We start from the raw sequence: 18,230 nt of genomic DNA, 5'->3' as shown, positions 1-18,230 counted from the left end.
TTCATTTGCTTGGAGAGTGCAGTTTCCTCCTTGAAGATGCCTGTAATGTCCTGGAGCGCAATCGGTTAGCGCGTGGTACTTATACGACCCTGAATCTTTTCACCGCTGGTTCCAGCACTCAACCCTCTAAAGCTGGGGCTTTCTTTTGTAAAGTCAGCAGCTTCTGGTTATTTTAGCCCCTGGACCTTACTAAATGACTCAGGGATGACAAAAACCCAGGAAGAGACAAAGAGGAGTCAAGGAACACTGTTGCAGGGGAGAGAAAGGGGCTCACCTGCAGTTTACAGGCCTAAGGGGGTTCTGGGGTTTTTCCAGTTGCCCACAATAGTCAGCAAAACTTTGTCTGGCACTTGCTGTGTAGTGCCACGCACTGTGTTAGGGTCTGGCACACTGGCAGGAATGTCCTCATGGGGTTCACAGGTCAAGCAGCAAAATGAATAGCATCCCTCCCATTAACCCCCCTCTGCACACACATCCAACATCAAGTCTCTGGGATTCACAGAAGAGAATGATGGGTAGACCTGTTCTAGAGGAAGTGACGCTAGAGCATGAGCCATAAAGTGATGAAAGTTCAAATATAGTGAAGGGAGAGGTTAGAGGATCAGTTTTTGTTTTTGTTTTTGTTTTTTTGTTGGTTGGTTGGTTGGTTTTGGGCCACACCCTGTGGTGATCATGGGTTCCTCCTGGCTCTGCATTCAGAAATCGCTCCTGGCAGGCTCAAGGGACCATATAGGATGCCGGAAATAGACCCCTAGAGGGTTTTTTGGAAAGAAATTTGACCAATTAATAATAACTGAATTGGGCCAGAGACTGTGTTGATACATTATATCGACACTTTCCTGTGTGTTTGCCATATCGCGCAGTGAAGATAAGAAAGAATGAATGAAAAAGAATGAGAAAAAAGCCAAGGGCAGTTAAATGCAGTTGTGAGGTGGAGAGTGTAGGTGCTGCTGAGGATGGGGTGGAGTGAGATGAAAGCCTGGTATCTGGAAGAGGGGGTCTGAGCCGGCCCAGCCAGGCCCCTGAAGTTGGCAGGGGCAGAGGGAGAAGGGGAGACAGGAGACAGGAGAGAAGCATAGAGCAAGATGAGCGGGGGCAAACCATAGTAGAGCCAATGATATCCCTGGCGATACTCAGGTGTCCTGAGTGCTGAGCCAGGAGCAAACCCTGATCACCTGCGGGTGTGCCCCCCAAAAAGGAGTGAGATGAAGGTATCAGAATCAGAGTCTGAGTGCAGGGGAGCTCCGGTGCCGGCGGAAGTGAAAGCGCGGGGGAGAGGCGGCGAGGGTGTGTGCAGAGGGTGTGTGCCAGGGGCCCCACGACGTGGCAGCTCCGGGTAAGGGGCCCGCAGAGCGCCCGGCTCTACAGCCAGCGGCCGCCGGTGCGGAGGGAGCCTCGCCGGGCGGACAATGCACCAGGTAGACTATCCTCTGGGCTCCCGCTTCCCTGAACCCCGCAGGGGCCCCGCTTTCCACTGCCCGCCTTGCGGGTGCAAGCTCTTTCTCCAGGTACATCCGGAGGTGCTTCCCCACCCCCACTTGGTCCGGAAGCTCTGTCATCTGGGGCCCCAGACTCTAGTCTAGCTGGTGATAGGGCAGAGAGATGGGGCAGCAGTCGGGTACTTGCATTGCACTGGGCCAACCCAGACCCAGGGCAACTGGACCCAGGGCATCCTCTATGGTGTGGAGTGGAGTCCGAATCCCGCCAGAGTGATCCCTGATCCCAGAGTCAGGAGTAAACCCTGAGCACCCAGGGGCGAGTGAGGGTCAGGAGTGGGCTGAAAAATGAGAGGAAAGTCTAGCTGGGTGGTCTAGTTGGGAGAGTCTAAATGAGGGGTGGACAGTGAATGGAGGTTTGTCCTGACAGCCTTCCCTGGGTCCTGTAGGAAACTCAGGCTTAGGTAGCACTGGGGAGTGGGCATTGCTCCGAGTGGTCCTGCTGGAAAGGTTTGTGAGACTGAAATGACCCCAGCAACTGAGTTAGGAGGTTTGTGGGACCCCCTAGCTCAGTCCCATTCCCACGTGTACGGGGCTGAAACAGAGGAGGAGCTCAGGGCTACCACTATGAAGGAACTAGAAAGCCCAGGGGCTGAAGGAAGTAGTGATGGGTGGGATGGAGATGTACAGGATTAAGGCACGCACCTTGCATCCTGTGGACCCCGGTTCTAATCTCAGCCCCATGTAGGACTCCCTCCCTCATCCCAGCATTCCTAGGGGTCACTCCTGAGCACAGATCCAGGCCTAGCCCCTGAGCACCGCTGAGTGTGGCCCAAACCCCCCTCCCTACAGAGAAAAGAGGAAACTCCAGGCATGCGGTCCCCTTATTCAAACCTGGAAACAGCAGATCTAGGAGTGAGGATGGGGTGGGGGGTTTGAGCACTGCAGTGTGGGATTAATTCCTCCTCCGGGGCTCATATTCCCTTTTCTTCTCCCTTCTGCCTTTCTTGTGAGTCAGTCAGTGGGAATGGAAGTTTGGAAGTTGCTGGACTTAACTTTTCCCAGAATTTCTTTCAACAACATCTACTGCTACCCACTGTGGAGGCCTGGTGGCCAGGACCTAATTAACCATTTTGCTGAAGATGGAAGTGAGGATAGTGGGAAGGGACTTGGCTCCCAACTCTATGTGCAGATTGAGTGCAATGATACCTCTCCCCCACTCTTTTTTGTTGTTGTGGGGCCACACCCAGTAGCCCTCAGAAGTTACTCCTAGCTCTGCGCTCAGAAATCGCTCCTGGCAGACTTAGGGAACCATATGAGATGCCGGGAGTTGAACCTGGTCCTTCCCTGGTTGGCCGCATGCAAGGCAAAAATGCCCTACCGCTGTGCTATCTCTCCGGCCCCTTTTCGTTCCTTTCTGGGTTTTTTGTTTGTTTGGTTGGTTGGTTGGTTGTTTGGTTATTTTTTTGGTTTTTGGGCCACACCCGGTAATGCTCAGGGATTCCTCCTGGCTATGCGCTCAGAAGTCACTCCTGGCTTGGGGGACCATATGGGATTCCGGGGGATCGAACTACGGTCCGTGCTAGGCTAGCGCTGGCAAAGCAGACACCTTACCTCTGTGCCCTTTTTGTTCCTTTCTAAAGAATTAACTTTCCCTTACTATCTCTGTCTCTCTCTCCTCCCTGCTCTGTTTTCTGGCCACATCTGGTGATGCACAGGGTCACTCCTAGTACATGGGAAACATGCAGTGGAAGGAGGTTGAACTTTGGGGTTCCAATCCTTTGAACCCGCTTCCTTAGCCTCTCTTTCATTGTGTGGTGGTGGTGGGTTTTTTTTGGGGGGTGGGCTTCACCCAGTGATACTCAGAGGTTGTTCTTGGCTCTGCACTCAGAAATTATTCCTGGTGGTGGTATTCAGGAGACCATATGGCATGCCTGGGATTGAACCCAGCTTGGCTGTGTGCAAGACAAATGCCCTCCTCACTGCACTATCAGTTAGATCCCTTTTGCTCTTTTTTGTTGTTGTTGTTGTTGTTGTTGTTGTTTCTGGGCCACGCCTGGTGGTACTCAGGGGTTACTCCTGACTGCACTTAAATCATTCCTGGTGGGCTTGAGGGACCATATGGGACATCAGTGATCGAAACGTGTAAGACACACTACCCACTGTGTTATCGTTCCAGCCCCTTTTTGTTCTCTTTTCTTTTCTTTTCTTTTTTTTTTTGGGGGGGGGGCCACACCCAGCGGTTCTCAGGGGTTACTCCTGGCTGTCTGCTCAGAAATCGCTCCTGGCAGGCATGGGGGACCATATGGGACACCAGGATTTGAACCAACCACCTTAGGTCCTGGATCGGCTGCTTGCAAGGCAAACACCGCTGTGCTATCTCTCCGGGCCCTTTGTTCTCTTTTCTATCATTCCTCTGTCTTTCCCTCTCTTTATATTGTCTCCTTTTATTCTTTTGTTTGTTTTTTGGGGCACCCCAAAACACCCAGCAGTGCTCAGGGGTTACTCCTGGCATTGCGCTCAGAAATCACTCCTGGCTCTGGGGACCATATGGGATGCCAGGGATCAAACCTGCATCCGTCCTGGGTCAGCTGCATGCAAGGCAAGCACCCTACCACTCTACCACTCCAGCCCCTCCTTTTATTTTTTCTGATGCTGTGAGTATATTTGCCTCTGTGATCCTTTCCTTTTCTCGTCATTCCTCCATCTTTTGGTTTCTCTTCCCTTTTCTTTCCTGTCACTGTCACGATCTTTCAGTTCCCTTTGATGTCTGTCTCTAGTCTTGACCTTTTCCCCCTGTGCCTGTGCTCATGCCACCTTTTCTCTCTCTCTCTGCCCTCCCCTCCCAGCAGCCTTCCTGGATTTCCCCACCTTTAAATGGCTCCTTGGAGCAGGAGTCTCAGAAGCAGCTGACAGAGGTGCTAGGAGGGACCCTGGACTGCCCTCGTGAGGATGGACTGGCAGTGCTCACTGCCATTGTCGCTGTCTTTGTCCTGCTGGCGGTCTGTATTGTGGTGGTGGTGCACTTTTGGCCGAAGCTGCATCATGGCTCAGCCACTCTGCCCACGGAACCTTCAGCCCCAAAGCCAGAGGGCGGCATCTACCTCATCCACTGGCGAGTGCTGGGCTTCCAGGACTGTCATGAAACTATCCGTCAGGGGCCCTCTGTTCCTGGTGCCTGTCATGTGCTGGCAGGGCCCAGGCTCAGCCTTGAGGAAGTCACATATCTATAAGGGGACAGGCTGGGCTCAGAACAAGATACGGAGCAGAGAATTGAGTCCAAACTGGGGCGGGACTTTGGAGTTTCAGAAGGGCTCATGCAGCCTTGACTGGAGCTGAGTGTTCATCTGGAAAGCCCTGTGGCAGCCTGAAGAAATAAAAGGAGCTACAGAACCAAGCTGAACCAAGCGTCCCTGTGCCCATGCCATCCCTGCATTGCTCCTCCCTTCTCTTCTAGACTACAGATCCTGAGCCTCCTCCTGTTGGCATCCTCCACACATCAGAACAGCCCCCTCCTGTGAGGTCACAGAACTTGCAAGGCCATTGCAAAGCCCCAAGTGTCATTTTGGTTTGTTCCAAATTGTTTGTGAAGAGAAGCCACTGTGTTTTGCCTTCCCAGGATGGGATTCTTGGGGCTTACATTACAGACTGGGCCTGTGGAAACCAGTCTAGTCTTAAATGTCTTAAGGACATTTCCCAGAGCCAGAACCTTCTAGTGGTAGAAAAAGGAAAGGAAAGGAAAGGAAAGGAAAGGAAAGGAAGGGAAGGGAAGGGAAGGGAAGGGAAGGGAAGGGAAGGGAAGGGAAGGGAAGGGAAGGGAAGGGAAGGGAAGGGAAGGGAAGGGAAGGGAAGGGAAGGGAAGGGAAGGGAAGGGAAGGGAAGGGAAGGGAAGGGAAGGGAAGGGAAGGGAAGGGAAAGGGAGGAAAGGGAGGAAAGGGAAGGAAAGGGAAGGAAAGGGAAGGAAAGGGAAGGAAAGGGAAGGAAAGGGAAGGAAAGGGAAGGAAAGGGAAGGAAAGGGAAGGAAAGGGAAGGAAAGGGAAGGAAAGGGAAGGAAAGGGAAGGAAAGGGAAGGAAAGGGAAGGAAAGGGAAGGAAAGGGAAGGAAAGGAAAGGAAAGGAAAGGAAAGGAAAGGAAAGGAAAGGAAAGGAAAGGAAAAAGGAAAGGAAAGGAAAGGAAAGGAAAGGAGTTCATGAAGCTTGTGTGGAGTGAAGGCGAGAGTGGGCCCAGCCTGTAGGGGAGAAAAGTGGAGACTGGAAGATGCAAGAGGCCAGAGAGGGGCTCGGGAGATGTCTCTAAGGGCTGGCACACCTGCTAGGCTTGCACAGGCCTAGGGTTCTGTCCTGAGCACTGGAGAGTTTCCCCTTGCTGAATCTCAATAACTGGGCCCAAGCATTGAACCATCTAGACCACACATCTGGACTCTAACTATTGTTTGGAAGTGCACCCAAATAATTCCAGTCACTGGGACCAGAGGTGTAACTCAGTGATACAGAGCTAACATATTTGTATTGCTTCACATATTTGAGTTCTGGGTTCCATCCCCAGAGACCCAGTTTCTTGAGTCAGATGATCCAGCCAGGGAAAGAGGGAATACTTGGATGAATCATCTGATGAATGTGTAAAATAGGGAACTAGAGTGAATGGAGAAATAGTACAGCTTGTAGGACACTTGCCTTGTAGCTGCTTATCTGGGCTGGATCCCTGATATCCCTTATGTTACTCAGAGATACCAGGAGTGATCCTTGATTTCTTTGCCAGGAGAAAACCCTGAGCAATAATGTGTGTGATCCCCAAACCAATACATAAATAAAATTAAATAAAAGGGGAAGTAGAGATCTGGAGAGATAATACCATGTACATCATTTGCCTTGCATGTGGTGGACCTGGGTTCAATCCCAGCACCCCATATGGCCTCCCAATCCTACCAAAAAATGATCCCTAAGTACAGAGCCAAGAGTAAACCCTGAGCCCCACCAGGTGTGACCTAAATACCTCATCCCAAATAAATAGATTAGGGGACAAGTAACCAGTGACAGGACTCAGTGCAGAATCCATGTGTGTCCGAGGCCCTGGGTTTGATCTCCAGCACCACAGACAGTTAGAAACACATAAAGAAGAAACTAGAAGGGGCCAGAGAGATAGCATGGAGGTAGGGCATTTGCCTCGCATGCAGAAGGACATTGGTTCGAATCCCGGCATCCCATATGGTCCCGTGAGCCTGCCAAGAGCGACAGAGCACAGAGCCAGGAGTAACCCCTGAGTGCTACCGGGTGTGACCCAAAAACAAAAAAAAAAAATGAGAGAGAGAGAGAATAGAAAAGGTGTGGGATAAGGAAACCATAATGAGTGTGAGTACTCTGAGAAGGGCCTTGGTGGGGAGCCCACAACCCTGCTAGGTGTGTAGGACAAGGGGAAGGAGGCAGAGAAAGCCCTCAGAGACCTTGACTAACAAGGAGGGAGCAGCAGGAATAAAGACCCCACCTTGGGGCCGGGCGGTGGCGCTGGAGGTAAGGTGCCTGCGCTAGCCTAGGACGGACCACGGTTCGATCCCCCGGCGTCCCATATGGTCCCCAAAGAAGCCAGGAGCAACTTCTGAGCGCATAGCCAGGAGTAACCCCTGAGCATCACAGGGTGTGGCCCAAAAACCAAAAAAAAAAAAAAAAAGACCCCACCTTCCTGCTGAGACTCCCCATTAGATCATGTGAAGGAATGAGAAGCTGCAATTGGGGGGGGGGGGGAGGGAGGAAATTTATGTAGAATTTACAAAATACAGGAAGCACCCTCATAACCACCTGTTTGTCTCTCAGAGAGGTTCTTCTTGGAGCAGTCCTGTAGTCACTGAAGACAACCCCAGATGTAGATAAGAGCTTGTGGGAGTGCAGGAAGGTGACCTGGCCTCAGCTGAAGTTGCTGTGCAGTGATCGGGGCTGGTCCATGCCACTTATGAGCAGCTGGGGCTCCTGGGACAAGGTGGGAGGTACTGACCTCCTTACGCTGCCCATAGGAACCTCCTCCCGTTCCTGCCTCAAGTGCCACAGAATCTCCTGGGACAGGGAGTGGTTTCTCTCTGCAGAGTCTGAAAGGGTAGAGCGCAGGGGAGTGGGATGAGGACCTCACACATTCCCACTTCCATATCTCTCCACAGTACCAGCCCTCCCATTTCTCCTCCTCACAGCCTCTATACCTGGCTACTGGGGCTGATATCCCTGCATCCCAGCACCAATGTGACATTTTAGGTGATAGAGTCCCAGACTCTCATTTGTAGAAGTGATGCCTAGAAAGGGCATCAGACACCAGCTCAAGGCCACACAGTGAGGGAATGGTAGTGCCAGCCCAGGCAGCAGCCCCATTCCATTTCTGCTTTCGTGGCATCTCAAAGAGGAAGTAAGATTGGAGCCGGAGAGATAAAACAGCGGTAGGGCGTTTACCTTGCACGTGGCTGACCCAGGACAGACCTCGGTTTGATCCCTGGCATGCCATATTGTCCCCTGAGCCTGCCAGGATTGAGTTCTGAGCGCAGAGTCAGGAGTAACCCCTGAGCACTACTGGGTGTGGCCCAAAAGCCAAGGGGAAAAAAAAAAGAAGGGAGGGACCCCCCCCAGAACACCCTTCTTTCTGTTCTACCTATTGCCAAACAGCTCAGAAAGCATTATTGCCCAAAGGAAGAGGCCAAGATGAGTTCCTGATCACTTGGAAAGTCCTGGGCACAGATAATGTGTCTATTCTGCTCCTGGACATCCCTAGGGGCCCTGCTCTCTGTCCCCTGGTCTGTCAGCCTCTCACCCTCATAGACAATGAGGCGGTAGTTGTCTCGACATTCAAGGGCATCATCTAGGATGTCTCCAAGTGTGCGGCAGAAGAGTTTGGCCTGTTCCAGCCGATCCTCCCGACTGAAGCCTGCACGGCTATCCTGGGACATGGCCAGCAGTGTCTGCAGCGGCGTGGCGTACTCAAGCACACAGATGCCTGCCTGAAGAGAGAAAGAGATCAGACGCAGAGCCTCTGAGTCTCCGCACCATCTCTACAGATAGATTCTGATCCTGCACAGATACAGTGCCACTATGATGGGATGTATATCCTGTGGCTGACCTTTGCCACTGGACTCCTGAAATCAGGAGCAGAAGAGCTAAACAGATCATCCTCTTTAGTGGCCCCAAATGTGTTGTCCACTACTCAGCGGGAAATTAAGCCTGGGACTGGATTCAGGGGTTCTACTGGCCTGGATGCACATAAAGTCCTAAGGCTTTATAATCAAGAGCATGGTCCTACTCTTGGCTGTGTGCTAGTAATCACTCCTGGCAGGCTCAGGGGACCATGTGGGATGCCAAGAATCGAACCTGGGTCAGCTGCTTGCAAGGCAAATGTACTACCGGCTGTGCTATCACTCCAACCCCCTGTAATTTGGGTCTTAACTGTCCCAAGGCCAGTCAACCAGGTGTTGATGAAACACCTGGAACAATGTCAATTGTGGAGGGCTATTGACACTTAGTGAAAACTGTGGTGTAAAAACTGTACCCATTTGAGGAAGAAGGGAGGTCCCACACATAGGAATCACTCCTGGCAGGTTCAGGGGACCATATGAGATGCCGGGGATCCAACCTTGGTTAACTTTGTGCTGGACAAGTACCCTACCTTCTGTATAATCTCTCTGGCCTAGGTAACCCTAAAAACATAAATACATAGGGGCAGTGGGTAGGGCATATGCCTAGCACATGACCAACCCGGATTCAACCTGATATACCCATATGGTTCCCGAACTTGCCAGGAGTAATTTTTTTCTTTTTTTTGTTTTTTGTTTTTTTGTTTTTGGGCCACACCCGGTGGTGCTCAGGAGTTACTCCTGGCTATCTGCTCAGAAATAGCTCCTGGCAGGCACGGGAGACTATATGGGAGGCCAGGATTTGAATCAACCACCTTAGGTCCTGAATTGGCTGCTTGCAAGGCAAACACCGCTGTGCTCTCTCCAGCCCCAAGGAGTAATTTTTTCTTTCTTTTCGTTTCTTCCTTCCTTCCTTCCTTCCTTCCTTCCTTCCTTCCTTCCTTCCTTCCTTCCTTCTTTCTTCTTTCTTTCTTTCTTTCTTTCTTTCTTTCTTTCTTTCTTTCTTTCTTTCTTTCTTTCTTTCCTTCCTTCCTTCCTTCCTTCCTTCCTTCCTTCCTTCCTTCCTTCCTTCCTTCCTTCCTTCCTTCCTTCCTTCTTTCTTTCTTTCTTTCTTCGTTCCTTCCTTCCTTCCTTCCTTCCTTCCTTCCTTCCTTCCTTCCTTCCTTCCTTCCTTCCTTCCTTCCTTCCTTCCTTCTTTCTTTCTTTCTTTTCTTTTTTGTTTTTGGGTCACACCCTAGGTTTGCCTGCAAGACAAACACCTTACCACTTGCACCACCGCTCCGGCCCCACCAGGAGCAATTTCTGAGTGCAGAGCCAGGAGTAACCCCTGAGCACCACTGGGTGTGGCCCAAAACCAAAAACAGGGGCTGGAGAGATAGCATGAAGGTAGGGTGTTTGCCTTGCATGCAGAAGGACAGTGCTTCAAATCTCGGCATCCCATATGGTCCCTCGAGACTATCAGGAGCGATTTCTGAACATAGAGCCAAGAGTAACCCCTGAGCACTGTTGGGTGTGACCCCCCAGAAATGAACCCAAAAAAATAAAACCAAAAAAAAAAACCCCACAAACACATAAAAATTACATAAAAATGTAAACACAGAGCAATAATACAGCAAATAGTGCACTTGTCTTACAATAAATAGCCCAACAGGGTTGATCCTGCCAACCCCTATCTGGTCCCCTGAACACCACCAGGAGTGATCCTGGAGTGCAGAGCCAAGAATAAGACCTGAGCTCCACCAGGTTTGGCTTCTTCAAAAAAAAAAAACAAAAAACAAAAAAAACGGGCCCGGAGAGATAGCACAGCGGCGTTTGCCTTGCAAGCAGCCGATCCAGGACCAAAGGTGGTTGGTTCGAATCCCGGTGTCCCATATGGTCCCCCATGCCTGCCAGGAGCTATTTCTGAGCAGACAGCCAGGAGTAACCCCTGAGCAACGCCGGGTGTGACCCAAAAACCAAAAAAAAAAAAAAAAAAAAAAACACACACACATAAACATCTACATTATTGAGAAAGACAGAAAGAAAGAAAGAAAGAAAGAAAGAAAGAAAGAAAGAAAGAAGGAAGGAAGGAAGGAAGGAAGGAAGGAAGGAAGGAAGGAAGGAAGGAAGGAAGGAAGGAAGGAAGGAAGGAAGGAAGGAAGGAAGGAAGGAAGGAAGGAAGGAAGGAAGGAAAGGAAGGAAGGGAAGGAAGGGAAGGAAGGAAGGAAGGAAGGAAGGAAGGAAGGAAGGAAGGAAGGAAGGAAGGAAGGAAGGAAGGAAGGAAGGAAGGAAGGAAGGAAAAAGTAAAAGAGAGGGAGGGAGGAAGAGGAGTGTGGGGCTGGGGTTGCATGTCACCAACCCTGGTTGATCCTCAGTACCATATTGTTCCACCAGCAAGTGAGCAGGTGTCCTGGGCAATTCCTTATAATGCAGGGCCCTAGCAGCATTCCCAAACCCAGTCTTTGCATTAACCACCAGTCCCATTGGCCAAGAATCACTGGGAGTGGGACCGAGGTGATAGCATAGTGGGTAAGGCATTTAAATGCCTTGCATGAAGCAAACACAGGTTCAATCCCCGGCATCCCATATGGTCCCCCGAGCCTGTCAGAAGCGATTTCTGAGTGCAGAGCCAGGAGTAATCTCTGAGCACTTCCAGTGTGACCAAAAAACAAACAAATGGGAGGGTCCCATCTTCACACACACACACACACACACACATATACACACACACACACACAATTAGAATTGTATCTAGAATGAGTAAAGGCTAAATAAAAATCATATATGGTACTGAGGATTTGAGCCTGGGTCTCAAGGCATTGTCACATGTAAAGCAAGTTTCTCCTTCCTTCCTTCCCTCCCTCCCTCCCTCCCTCCCTCCCTCCCTCCCTCCCTCCCTCCCTCCCTCCCTCCCTTCCTTCCTTCCTTCCTTCCTTCCTTCCTTCCTTCCTTCCTTCCTTCCTTCCACCACACCTGGTATCACTCAGAAGTTAATCCTGGCTGTCTCAGGATTATATGGGATTCCAGGGATTGAGCCTGGGTTGGCCTCATGCAAACGCCCTACATGCTGTGCTATTGCTCCAGCCCTATGAGGCTGGAAGTTTCTTTCTTCTTGCACTATCTCTTCAGTTCCTTTCTCCTGTGCTATCTCCAGACCCTAAATGTTGTTTTTCAGAGAGGAAAGAAGGAAGCAGAGGAAAGAATCACTAGTATCCCTCAAGCTAAATCTCTCTCAGCCCTGAATCAACTGGGCAAACAAATTTACAGGAGTGAATTTTCTCAGTGGTGATGGGTAAAAGGACCATTCCCAGATATACAGGTCTGATGGTGTGGTACCTGGACCTGCAAGGTGGGTTCTCTCTCTGCTCTCTCCCTCTCTCTTTCTTGCCCCCGAATTCTTATCAGTATTTAACTAGGACCCAGAGTTCTAAAGTTCTGGATCTGACCCCTCCCCAGAGAAACCCACCCCTGCACTCACCGGCTGTCCATTCTCCAGAATCTCATAGACACTGTTGCTATATACACGTTGTTTGATACCAGCCCGGTTGGCAATTTGCTGGGGCAACTCATGCAGGAAGCAAATGTTGGGGTCAGCCACACTCAGGTCATCAGGAACCCCACAATCCAATGGGAAGAGGATGTAGAGCCGATGTGTCCCTGGACCCCTCAGGCTGTTGTTGTGAAGCTTATTGTAAATTTGGATCCGGTTCCGGAGTCCTGGGGTACAGAGGTCAAGAAGCTATTCTTACTCTTATTTCTGACCCATCCTGGGACAGAGACCCTGGCCATGGTCCCCTCAATGTGAGAGTGCAAGGGAACAAAGAGTCCCCTCTATATCAAGAGTCCTGCAGGGAGCAAGCCTCCCCCACTCTCCTCTCCTCCTTGCTGCCCTGAGTTTAGGTTTCAGGGCACCTCACTCCTTCCCATCTCAGCTCTCAGGGCTCCAAGAGGCAAGCAGTACCCGGGAGGTGACAGTCCCTCCTCCGGGCCTCTAGCTCCAATGCAAGCCAGAGCAACAGGTCAGAGGAGGTGACACATATGTGACTCAGGGCAGGATGGTCAAGGTCCTAGGTGCCAGGCAGACCTGGGTCCCAATCCTGTTCTTTCCTTCACCAAAATGAGAGACTTTCAGCAAGTCAGTCTCTCTTAGAGATACTTTTTCTTTTTTGCACTTATTTGTTGTTTTTGTTTTGAGGCCACACCCAAGTGCTTGCTTACTCCTGGCTCTGTGTTCAGAAATTACTTCTGGTAGGACTCAGAGACCACATGGGTTCCAGGGATAGTACAAACACCCATAGTACCACCTCTCCAGGATGATGATTTTATCTTCCTCCTGGGACTATGAATTAAAAGAGAAAATTTGGCCTGAGTGATCTGTCAATGACTGATTGTATACTTTCCTTCAGGAGGCCAGGGTTTGATTCCCAGCATGTCATGCTTCCATGAGCAGTCCTGGGAGTGGCCTCTTTAGCATAGAGCTAAGAAGAGCAGCACCAACCAATCACTGGATATAACCCCCAAACAACACAAATAGTCATAATCATAATGACTTCAAGCCCTGTATTTCTTCCTATTAACTGGGAAGGAGAGATAGCAAGGAGGTAGGGCATTTGCCTTTCATGCAGAAGGACGGTGGTTTGAATCTTGGCATCCCATATGGTCCCCTGTGCCTGCCAGGGGCGATTTCTGAGCATAGAGCCAGGTGTAATCCCTAAGTGCAGCCTGGTGTAACCCAAAAAGCAAAAAAAAAAAAAAAAAAAAAAAACTGGGCACACACAGCATTAAGATTTTTTGCACCTACAAAACTGCCTTGAGAATTGTTTTTGTTTTTGTTTTTGTTCTGGAGCCACACCTGGTGATATTCAGAGGTTACTCCTGGCTCTGCTCTCATGGATCACTCCTGGCAGTGATGTGGGATGTCAGAGATTGAACTTGGGTTGGCCTCATGCAAGGTAAGCACCCTACCCACTGAACTTTCTCTCCTGCTCCAAGAATTATTTCTAAAATTCTGAGACCAGAGCAATATACAGTGGTAGGGCATTTGACTTACACGCTACTAACCCAGGACAGACCAGGTTTCGATCCCCAGCATCCCATATGATCCCTTGAGCTTGCCAGGAATGATTTCTGAACTCAGAGAAAGGAGTAACCCCTGAGCACCACCAGGTGTGGCCCAAAACAAACACAAAGAATTATTTCTAAGATTCTAAGATATGAAAATGCTTTAAAGTCTAGAGCTCCCTGGGTGGAAGCAGCTATGTCTGTAATCATTGCAGGCTTGGAAACACAGGGAATGGCCCACCTGGGAGGATCAGCTTCAGGTACCCAACATAATAGGACCAGGCCAGCCCATGGGCCACGTTGAACTTCTTTCCTTCACAGACCTCAGAGATCTCAGCAGAGGAAAGGTCCTGTGGACAGCACCAAGGGAGCTTACACGGGGCTTTCAAGAGGGACAACCAATGCCCTTCTCTCCCCCAGGGACCCCAAACAGCTGCCCACCCACTCCCTTCCCTGCCAGAGCTGAACCCTGTTCCAGGCCTTTAACAGCACTGTTTCCAGGACAGAGTTCAGAGCAGGTCACATCCCCACTTCGCCATCCCCCACCTCCCTGTATGTCGAACCTGGAAACCCAAGAGGATATGCAATGAGTGAGAGAGGAGTAGAAAGACAAAGGTCTGTGTGATGGGCAAGTGAATCTCCTGGGAGGGCTTGAAGTAGAAGCAGTAGGAGAAAAGCAGTAGAGTCTCCATCTGGAAGAGGCTGGAGTCCAGGCAGGCCTTCACCACCTTCCAGAAGCTGCTTTGGTACCTACAGGGGACAGCTCAGCCAGTGAGGCTCAGGGAGGAGGCCCGGGGAGGCAGACATATTAGGAAACACCCCAAGGGACAAGGGACTGCAAGGAGTCACCTGGTGTGGAGGTGTTTCCATTCCTCAAACAGCTTGCAGAAGCCCCTGAGGATCAGGCCCAGCTTCAGGAAGCTCAGGTGGAAGACACATTCCCATACAATGTGGTCCACGGCTATCTCCAGCAGCCAAAGGATCATCAAGCTGACCGCCAACATAAACATGGATGCTATTCTGGCCCAGTTTCCCCTGGGCCGCGGGATAGACTTGTGCAGGCTTACATGAGTCATCTGTGGGTCCCAAGAGATGCACAGCTAGATTTCCCCTCACCCTCCACTGCTCCAGGGCAGATGCTCTGACAAGACCCACCCACCCCCAACAAACAACAAACTCCTTCCCTGAAACCAGCTGCCTCTGGGTGGCAGAGGCCCACCCCAGAGAACCTGTTCAAAGTGCAGGTACCCCCTACACACACACACACACACACACACACACACACACACACACACACACACACACACACACACACCATGATGTGAAAGAGAGAAGGCCTGACTAGAAAATACTACTGAGGGGTCATCGTTTTGGGTGTCCTTGTTTACAGGGTTGCCTTCTCCCCAGAACCCACTCTGGGGAGAACCTGGATGAAAAAGCAGAAAACTTCACGGGAGTGACAGTACGCAGGTAGAAGCTTGCCCTGCACACAGCCAAACCAGGTTCAATCCTTGGCACTCCATCTGACCCCCCCAAGCCCACCAGGAGTGATCCCTGAGCACAGAGCCCGGAGTAAACCCTGAGCACTGCTAGGTGAGGGCTCCCTCCCCAAAAGAAGCAGAAAGTCAGAGTTCAAGGGACAGGGCTGCAACCCACCTTTTGTCTTGGGGCTCAGGGTAGACACCCTACCTTCTATCTCTCAGACAAGGACTTTCCGGAAAGATGCCGGAAAGAAAGCCCAATGCACAACTCAGCAGCCAAGACAGCCTGACAAAAGAACATTCAGAGCAAGTGATTTTCTTCACAGCAGCTCAGAACTAGCGGAAGAAGCGTTCCGCCCCTAGAAGAAAAAGGGCCCTCCTCCAAGACCGGGCAACCCACAGCCCAGGACTGAGAGGGGAGTCTGAGAAGACCCCTATTCCACTGTCCTTTGCCACCCCAAAGTGGAAAATGTTTATGAATCTCTTCGTGTTCCCCTGCAGCTAAAGCCCTGAACCACAGCTTCCTCTTGGAGCCCATCCAGTGAGACACACACAGCTACCAACCCTGCAGGCCCCCCCACAGGCAGGCACACATATGCTAGTCCAGGCTCCCCCCAGATCCTCTTTCCCTCCAAGATACCAATGGGGAGGAAGGGCCCATGAAGTAATTTCCTGTAACAACAGCATTTGTAGTAAAGGGCTGGATGGGAGCAGAAAGCCAGTTAAGGTGTAGATTTTGGCTGATCAAACAGCCACACCTTATGATTTTTCAGAGAAGCCAGTGAGTGCAGTCAGAAGTCTGTCATGCCGTCAGTAATAAATGCATAATAATAAAAATAAACCAGACAAATAGAATGCTTGCCATGGTCCAGAGATTATGCCAAGGGTGTGGATAGAATATTTTTTCTTCAGCCACTCTGTCAGGTAGGTGTGACACTCTCCATGTGACGTGGCTAAATAAGCAGCAGGTTCAGTGGGTGAAGGAGCCAATTCTGCCCCCATGGCCAGGAGTAGTTTTGAGGAAGGAGTGTGACTTTTTTTTTTTTTTTAGGAGTGTGACTTAATCTCAGCAGGCTCCAGGCTCCAGGGAAGGCTGTGCCTTCCCTTTCTATGAAAGAGACCAAGTTTCATGCTTACTTACAACCTTTCCTACTGGCGCAATACTTCGTGGCGAACTGGGATTTATGGGATTTGAGGAGCATCAATCAAGGTGAGTGGTGCTAAGCCCCAGGGTGCCACTAGGGGTAGGTCCTAAAAATAAAAAATAAATTGAAATAGGGCCAGGTGTTGGATTAACCAGTCTTCACCTTAAACAATGGTGATGTTGGCCTTCACCCTAAACAATGATGGCTTCCTCTTTTACATCCCAAAGGCCCACCTTAGAACTTTTTTTTTTTTTTTTGGCACACTTGTCAGCACTCAGGGGTTACTCCTGGCTCTCTCACATAGCATGTGGAGCCATTTACAGCCAGGGAGATAGTTCAAAGGTCTGGAGTTTACCTCCCCACCAGCACACCAGAACCTAGCAATGAATTGTCAGATCAGATAAGTTGAATACCAGGACGCCACCCTAAAGAAAAGAAAAGAAAATCAGTAAATATCTTGGGTTGGAGAGATAATACAGGGGTAAATTCTTGTACATGACTGACCCCAATTCCATCCCTAATACCACTCATGGTCCCCTACCACTGTACTATCGCTTCAGCCCCTCCAAAAGTTATTTTTTAAATGACTGTCTTTCTTTTTAATTTTTATTGAGACCAATGTAAATTACAAGTCTTTCACAGTTATATTTTTTTTTCACAGTTATATTTAAGGTAACAAAAGTCAACGGTGCACAGTTGCCTATTTCAGTGGTCTCTATGGTCATAAGATTTAGGTCATAGTAGCAGACATAATCAAAAGGATATGGATAAATTGATGTTTTGTTAAAACATTGTCCAGAACCAAAAGGTGGTTGGTTCATATCCCGGTGTCCCATATGGTCCTCCATGCCTGCCAGGAGCTATTTCTGAGCAAGACAGCCAGGAGTAACCCCTGAGCAATGCCGGGTGTAACCCAAAAACCAAAAACAAAAAAAAAAAAAAAAAAAAAAAAAACATTGTCATAATGAGCACTTTATTTGGAGTCCAGTATGTAGAGCACTGAATTGAGAAATTAGGGTGTCCAACCTCTATCTCCAAGAACCATTGACTTTCTGTTCTGAGCTAGCTTGGTAAATGGCTGTCTTTTAAAAATAAAAGTGTCCGGGGCCGGGAAGGTGGCGCTAGAGGTAAGGTGTCTGCCTTACAAGCGCTAGCCAAGGAACGGACCGCGGTTCGATCCCCCCAAGCCAGGGGCGATTTCTGAGCACATAGCCAGGAGTAACCCCTGAGCGTCAAATGGGTGTGGCCCAAAAACCAAAAAAAAAAAATAAAATAAAATAAAAAAAAAATAAATAAATAAAAGTGTCCATCAGTGTAGGCTGATGGGTGGAGGGAAATGGAAGGCATTGGTGGAGAATAGCGAACACTGGTAAAGGGGTTAGTGCTGGAACATTGTAAGGCTAAAACTTGTCATGAATAACGCTGTAATCTATGGTAACTAAATAAAAAAATTTTAATAATAAAAATTAAAAATAAATTGGGCGGGCCTCGCATGCAGAATGACGGTGGTCCGAATCCCGGCTTCCCATATGGTCCCCCGAGCCTGTGAGCCTACCAGGAGTGATTTCTGAGTGTAGAGTCAAGAGTAACCCCTGAGCACTGCCAGGTGTGGCCTCAAAACAAAACAAAACGAAACAAAAAAGAATTATGTTAGAAAATTAGAAAGAAATCTCTCTTTTCCTGTGTAGCATCTCTTCTTAGCATTAATTTAAAGAACTATTGCCTAACCCCAGTCTAGATTCACTTCTGTGCTTTCTTCAGAATTTAAGTTTCACTTTGGTTCATTTTGCAGTATTTCTCAGTATGTGGCATTAGGGGGATCATATTTGTTCTTTTTCAACTAGATATATGGTTAACCTATAGCACCATTTGTGGAAACAAGCTATTTTCTCTGCATTTAGTTGTTCTGGGGCCTTGTCAAAAATCAACAAACTGTGGGGCTAGAGCAATAGTACAACTGGTAGGGTTCTTGCTTTGTAAATGGCTGACATAAGTTTGATCCCTGAAACCCCATATAGTCCTCCAGCAC

General features: G+C 49.5%; 2 protein-coding genes across 2 annotated transcripts; one reads left to right on the top strand and one right to left on the bottom strand.

Annotated features, from left to right (window-relative positions):
- The first annotated feature begins 1,409 nt into the window (after positions 1–1,409).
- On the top strand, positions 1,410–4,669 carry SMIM33 (small integral membrane protein 33). Its single transcript, XM_049787355.1, has 2 exons — positions 1,410–1,508; positions 4,286–4,669. The coding sequence occupies exons 1-2, from the start codon at positions 1,410–1,412 to the stop codon at positions 4,667–4,669; spliced, it is 483 nt and encodes a 160-aa protein (XP_049643312.1).
- Positions 4,670–7,251: 2,582 nt separating this feature from the next.
- Positions 7,252–15,362, bottom strand: STING1 (stimulator of interferon response cGAMP interactor 1). The gene is made up of 7 exons (XM_049786023.1): positions 15,265–15,362; positions 14,425–14,651; positions 14,139–14,325; positions 13,817–13,925; positions 11,993–12,231; positions 8,220–8,406; positions 7,252–7,512 (listed from the first exon to the last, which is right to left on the bottom strand). Exons 2-7 carry the CDS (start codon positions 14,649–14,651, stop codon positions 7,334–7,336), a joined length of 1,128 nt encoding a protein of 375 aa, XP_049641980.1. The 5' UTR covers positions 15,265–15,362; the 3' UTR covers positions 7,252–7,333.
- Between the last annotated feature and the right edge of the window lie 2,868 nt (positions 15,363–18,230).

Source organism: Suncus etruscus, chromosome 14 (assembly GCF_024139225.1).
Source record: "Suncus etruscus isolate mSunEtr1 chromosome 14, mSunEtr1.pri.cur, whole genome shotgun sequence".
Classification (NCBI taxonomy): domain Eukaryota; kingdom Metazoa; phylum Chordata; class Mammalia; order Eulipotyphla; family Soricidae; genus Suncus; species Suncus etruscus.
The sequence above is the reverse complement of the archived record's forward strand: the minus strand, read 5'-3'. Positions and strand labels throughout refer to the sequence as shown.

Coding starts and splice junctions, on each gene's coding strand:
- STING1 (XM_049786023.1), bottom strand. CDS start 14,651: ATGACTCATGTAAGCCTGCACAAGTCTATCCCGCGGCCCAGGGGAAAC. Junction 14,326..14,424: donor TGGAAACACCTCCACACCAG/GTGACTCCTTGC, acceptor TGTCCCCTGTAG/GTACCAAAGCAGCTTCTGGA. Junction 12,232..13,816: donor CCTGAAGCTGATCCTCCCAG/GTGGGCCATTCC, acceptor TCTGTACCCCAG/GACTCCGGAACCGGATCCAA.
- SMIM33 (XM_049787355.1), top strand. CDS start 1,410: ATGCACCAGGTAGACTATCCTCTGGGCTCCCGCTTCCCTGAACCCCGC. Junction 1,509..4,285: donor GGTGCAAGCTCTTTCTCCAG/GTACATCCGGAG, acceptor CTCCCCTCCCAG/CAGCCTTCCTGGATTTCCCC.